This window comes from Malus domestica, chromosome 17 (genome assembly GCF_042453785.1).
Source record: "Malus domestica chromosome 17, GDT2T_hap1".
In the NCBI taxonomy this organism is placed as follows: Eukaryota; Viridiplantae; Streptophyta; class Magnoliopsida; order Rosales; family Rosaceae; genus Malus; species Malus domestica.
Window position 1 is genome coordinate 32,754,647 of NC_091677.1, and position 5,400 is coordinate 32,760,046.

The window sequence follows — 5,400 nt, forward strand, 5'->3', positions numbered from 1 at the left end:
CAACTCTCAAAACCATCATTTTTTATCAATCTTTGTTAAATTTCACTACGTTGCAATTGGATTTAAGTTAGTTGTTTAGAATTAGATTAATTTATGTGGGACGATATTAAGTACTTACTTTCTATACTATCGAACGATTCGTACACCTGCAAACATAAAATTTGAAACTAAGTTAGACTAATTTCAGTTAGTTTAAATTTCGCAACAATCAATAAGGAAGTTGGCATGCCATCAACAGAGGGAGAGTCTTATACGAAACATTATTAGTCCGCTCGTGCTATTTATTAAGTAGGTCGACTTGAATACGGCCAAGCAGGCATGAACCAGCTTTAAATAGGTCGGACAAAGCCTGTTTGACACTTGTAATTGAATTGATTTTCCAACAAGAAATTACATAAATCATAAACATATTATTTCAAACCAGAGAAATATTTGGAAAGCATCGATTTCTTGATCAAATCAACAAACACAAACCCGCCCCTCGCTATTTTCTCTCCATTTTTCTCATCCATAAAATTGCTAATTCCATGGGAAAAAAGAATTCATGCCAGTCAAAAAAATAACGCTTGCAATTAAGGACTTGCAGCTAAAGGGAAACAATTGAGGAAGACCTAAATTCCATAAAGAAGATGAAAATTGCGTGACAAGTGCAATGAGAGAGAATCAAGAGATCTAGCGAGAAGACGAATGTGAGGCTGAGATTTTGTGAAAAGTGCACAGGTATCTGTTGATCTATAGAGGCTATAGAGCGAGAGCTTGATTTATAAAAGGAGAATCTTTTAGAGCAATATTAAAAAAATATGAAAATAACAATAAGAATTACAAGAGATCATATATTTTGTGTGTGTGAACAACCGCTCACCTCCTCTCACGTTCTCCTCAAGCATAACTGCTTCAGTTCATTCAAACTATCCAAAAAACATCATGATTTCATTTACCTGTATGAAAAAATAATGGTGGGACAATTTCTCTTAATAAGTGCATATTTTTATCTTATGTAAATATTTTGATACAAAATTACCATTTTGCCCTTCTTATGTAAATATTGTGTATCAAAAGTGAGGGCAAAATAGAAAAAATGAGAATATGATTGTCATTTTATCAAAAGATACAAAATTACTATTTTACCCTCCTCATGTCAACATTGTGTATTCAAAAGTGAGGGCAAAATTGAAAAAAAAAGGGGCAAAAAGTTGACAAACCCTCTTCTCTTAATAAAATAGATTATAAAATGATTCACAACATTAATTATGTATAAGATTAATATAAACAACTAGAGTGAAAATTAGAAAAACTATCAAAACTTGGAGATTGAGACTTACATAAATGTAATGTCCTAAAGACAAAAGTTCGCCCCGTACTCTTGGCTTGTAGTTCGGTAGGCGTCCGTCTCCCAGAATTTAACAATCTATAATCTGAAGTCGAAGCACTTCAATCTTCAAACTCTGACAAACTTCATATATTCCGTACTCTCAAGACACGACTCGAAATTTGAATATAAAAGACCTTGGAGAAAAACTCTTCTCTATTTTTTAATTCTTCTATTTATCTCACGGCTATACTAACGTGAGTTTATATAAAACCTAAGATACTGGTTGATTAAGAGATACAAACATTCATCTATTAGATGATACGGTTTACCAAGGAATGCCTGGATCCCTTTCAAACGGTTATGCATTTTTCATTTCAATATTTTGAATTAAATATTATAAAATATAAATTCCAGGGTCAAAATTTAAGGGTGGAGTGCGGAAGGTCGAAAGGGAGACCTGCCTCTAGTTTCTTCCTCCATCCTGCATAAGAAAAATAGCTTCCCAGCCATCTTTCCGGCACAGTTCGGTAAAGTCAAAACCTCATAAACTGCGTGTCATCATCATATTAGACCAAGAACTCCAAAGAAAGAAAATGGAAACACAGAAATCACGAGAGAGAGAGAGAGAGAGAGAGTTTTAATCATCTACTACATAAGGAGCCTTCTTAAGTCGACCATGTCTGCTAGCTAGGTTCATAATTCGGATGACATTCTATTTACTTCAATCTACATTCTTCCTCGATCAAATTAGCAGAGACTACAAAAAAACTTACAGGACTGATGATGAGATTACACATAATCTAATCTTAGCTACCTTAGGAACCACCTTCAGTAGGTGATTTACGCGTGTCTTCAATTACTTTCATAGACTTGCTTTACTAATCTGCGCTGTAGGTGACTTTGTAGCATGAAAACTAGATGAGCTGCCTACCTTCGAAGTTGACCTGTGAACTTTCACAAGCGGTACCAGTGATTGCACAACATCTGCCATCAGCGGCCTGTAATCGGCTTCGGGTTGCACGCACATTGCAGCAATTGCTGCCACCTGAATGACTTCCTTCATTGAGTACTGACCCTCTAATGCAGGATCCATGATTTGTACAACCTGCTCCCTATCTGTCAGCTGGGGCAATGCCTACAGTATAGAATGTTTAAAAGAAACAAAAAAGAAATCTAAGTATGGGAAAATAATGTGAAGGAAACAATGCCAGGTAAAATATGGGATGAATCAAAGAATGAATTGGGTAAAGAGTAATTCTATTGCAAGAACTGAAAATAGACCTAGGAAACCCACCCAAGAAACAAGAACACCCTCGCCAGAAGGTCTCTTCATATCAACTGGAACTCTGCCTGTAAGCAACTCCAAAAGCACAACCCCATAGCTGTAAACATCTGATTTAGTTGTCAAATGCCCTGTTAATGCATACCTGGATTGCAACCGAATTAATAAAAGCTGCTATTCCATGGAAAATATTTCAAAATATGATGGGAATTCAACAAAGGGTAGTTCTTATGGTACAAATCAACCAATATGCACATTGCAGCTAAAAGTTTCGAAGTGCTTACTCGGGGGCAATATATCCCTGTGTACCCAATACTCTGGTGGAAACGTAATCACCAGCTTTATCAGATCCAAGCAGCTTGGCCAATCCAAAATCAGAAACTTTGGCATGAAAGTTTTTATCCAAGAGAATGTTGCTGCTCTTAAAATCTCTGTGAATCACAGGAGGACTGACATGTTCATGGAGATACTCCAAACCCTTCGCAGCTTCAAGAGCTATTCTCAACCGGGTTTCCCAGTCTAACTTAAAGGAGACAGCATTAGAACCTGCAGAAATGAACCCAAGTGGTTAATCCAACAGACATTCAGAAAGCAATTGTTAGTGACCAGGACAATTAAAACTATGCACAAAAACTCTGCGTAAATGTAATACGCAAACAAAGAAATGTAGGTTCAGCAAGTTTTCTCAAACATAAACACAAGCACACACAGACAGGAACGGAAACGCAATGATCAGAAAGAGAGAGGGAGGGGAATGTAGAGGAAATAATGCGAGTAGGAAAGACCAACCTTAGACTTAACTCACATAATAAAGATGAAATACAACCATATGATATAAATTGCAAAGTGAAGTGGGTGTTCATTATATCTTTCTATGCCCAAACAAACATACAACATCAGAAACAAGAAGGATTTGGAAAGAACCAAAAAAAAAAAAAAAAAAAAAAAAAAAAAAGAGCTACCAGACACGTTATGCTTACCATTGACAGGATACAAATGTTCCTGCAAACCACCATTTGCCATGAACTCATACACCAGCAACTTATGACTACTGTTATCTGAGCAATACCCAAGTAGTGCCAGCAAATATGGAGAGCACAGCCTACTTAGCAATTCCACCTGCATTTAATTATCAGCCAATCAATGACCAATTATAAACGATCTGCAAAGCTAATTTAATTTTTCAGTTATTGCTGACGGATAAAGTGAGGAAATAAAAACTAATTGCATTATTCAGTGGCTTGGGTAAGAGAATATGAGCTATCATTTGAACCAAATTCTACCAAAATCCTTTGCTTCAGGTGAGCTATATGTTCATCTTGCAAGGGACAAAGATGGAACTGTGAACTTCAGCCATTTTCTCCCACTCGCAGAACCTAACAGAGCCAAAGTAAATAGGATGTAGACTAAGAATCAAACCTCCATTTTGAATTCCTCTGCTCCCTGCTTTCCTGCTTCGTCCATAAACTTAACCGCCACTTTCCTCCCATCATGGAGAACACCTCGGTACACTAACCCAAAGCTGCCTTTGCCAACGACATTTGACTTGCTGAAACCACCAGTTGCGGAATGTAGTTGCTTGAATGTGAAGACCTGAAGTCCTTTGTTGGAAGCAACTTGCAAATTTGAAAAACCACCTTTGTCCTCAGGGTCAGACCCTTCAAAGAAACAGAATTAAACCACAGATCAAAAAACAGTCCAGCCCCAATTGACAAATCCCAATTTTAATCAAAGACTCGAACTTTTTGCCCTTATGTCCTTAAATTTAAGTTTCCACACCAAACCCAACAGAAATTATCAAATTAACAAGCGTTTCCTTAACAAAAATTCAAATGTAATTAACTGGGTGACCTCAAAAACTCTTATAAACAAAAAATTTAACTCCTACCCAGAAATCAACACTAAATTTTTTTTTAAAGTCTGGTTTTTTTCCTTTCACTTTCATGCATTTTCTGAGTAAACAAACAGACATTAGTGTTTTCACCTTTGTGGTTCTTGAGGCGCTTGGCGACCTTGTTGCGGACGTAGCAGTAGTAGCTGAAGGCGACGAGTAATGAAGCGACGGACAGTGAAGCAAGCACCACAATCACCAACAATGCCATGCGCTCCTTCCTTCTGTACTCTTCTTCCGACTCCATCTTTCTGCAGATTAATTTCAAACGGGCAAACCTAACCCTAACCCTATCCCCAATACAAGTCAGTGGAGATGGAAGAATCTCAAATTGGAGCTTTGAAGTTTTTCTCTCTCTCTCTCTCACTCGTTTTTGTATTTTTCTTGATTGTGGCGCGGAAAACAGTGCAATTATTATAATAGTTTGGAATTGCACCATTGTAATTAATGCACTTCCATTTTTATTCAATTTTTTGTATTTATTTAATAGTTTCCAAAAAAAAAAACACACTCCAAGTGCTTTTGAAATATAAAAATATTTTATCTAAAAGTACTTCTAAACATACCATAAACTATAAGAAGGGAAAAAACTGTTTAAACAGTTCAAAAACAAATTACTTGACACTGGAATGTGTAGTATTGGAATGAGGATCCTTTCCAAGTCCTCTTTATGAGGATCTCGGGATCATCTAATCATATTCGTTCATCATACATTGTGCGGTCAGTATTGATCAAGTACTATTTATATTTAATTTTAAATAAAAAAATTTACAATGATTTTTTATCGTACGATATACAATGAACGAATGTAATTCAAAGATCCTAAAATCTTCACAAAGAAAACCCGAAAATGATCCTTATTTGGCACTCTAAAATTTCTATAATTAGAAGAAAAAATACATTTATAAAAAGTAT

General features: G+C 36.1%; 1 protein-coding gene across 1 annotated transcript; it reads right to left on the reverse strand.

Moving 5' to 3' along the window:
- Window positions 1-1,944: 1,944 nt before the first annotated feature.
- On the reverse strand, window positions 1,945-4,898 carry LOC103405862 (probable serine/threonine-protein kinase PBL7). The gene is made up of 6 exons (XM_008344877.4): window positions 4,579-4,898; window positions 4,014-4,252; window positions 3,575-3,713; window positions 2,879-3,140; window positions 2,607-2,739; window positions 1,945-2,447 (listed from the first exon to the last, which is right to left on the reverse strand). Exons 1-6 carry the CDS (start codon window positions 4,730-4,732, stop codon window positions 2,175-2,177), a joined length of 1,200 nt encoding a protein of 399 aa, XP_008343099.2. The 5' UTR covers window positions 4,733-4,898; the 3' UTR covers window positions 1,945-2,174.
- Window positions 4,899-5,400: the final 502 nt, after the last annotated feature.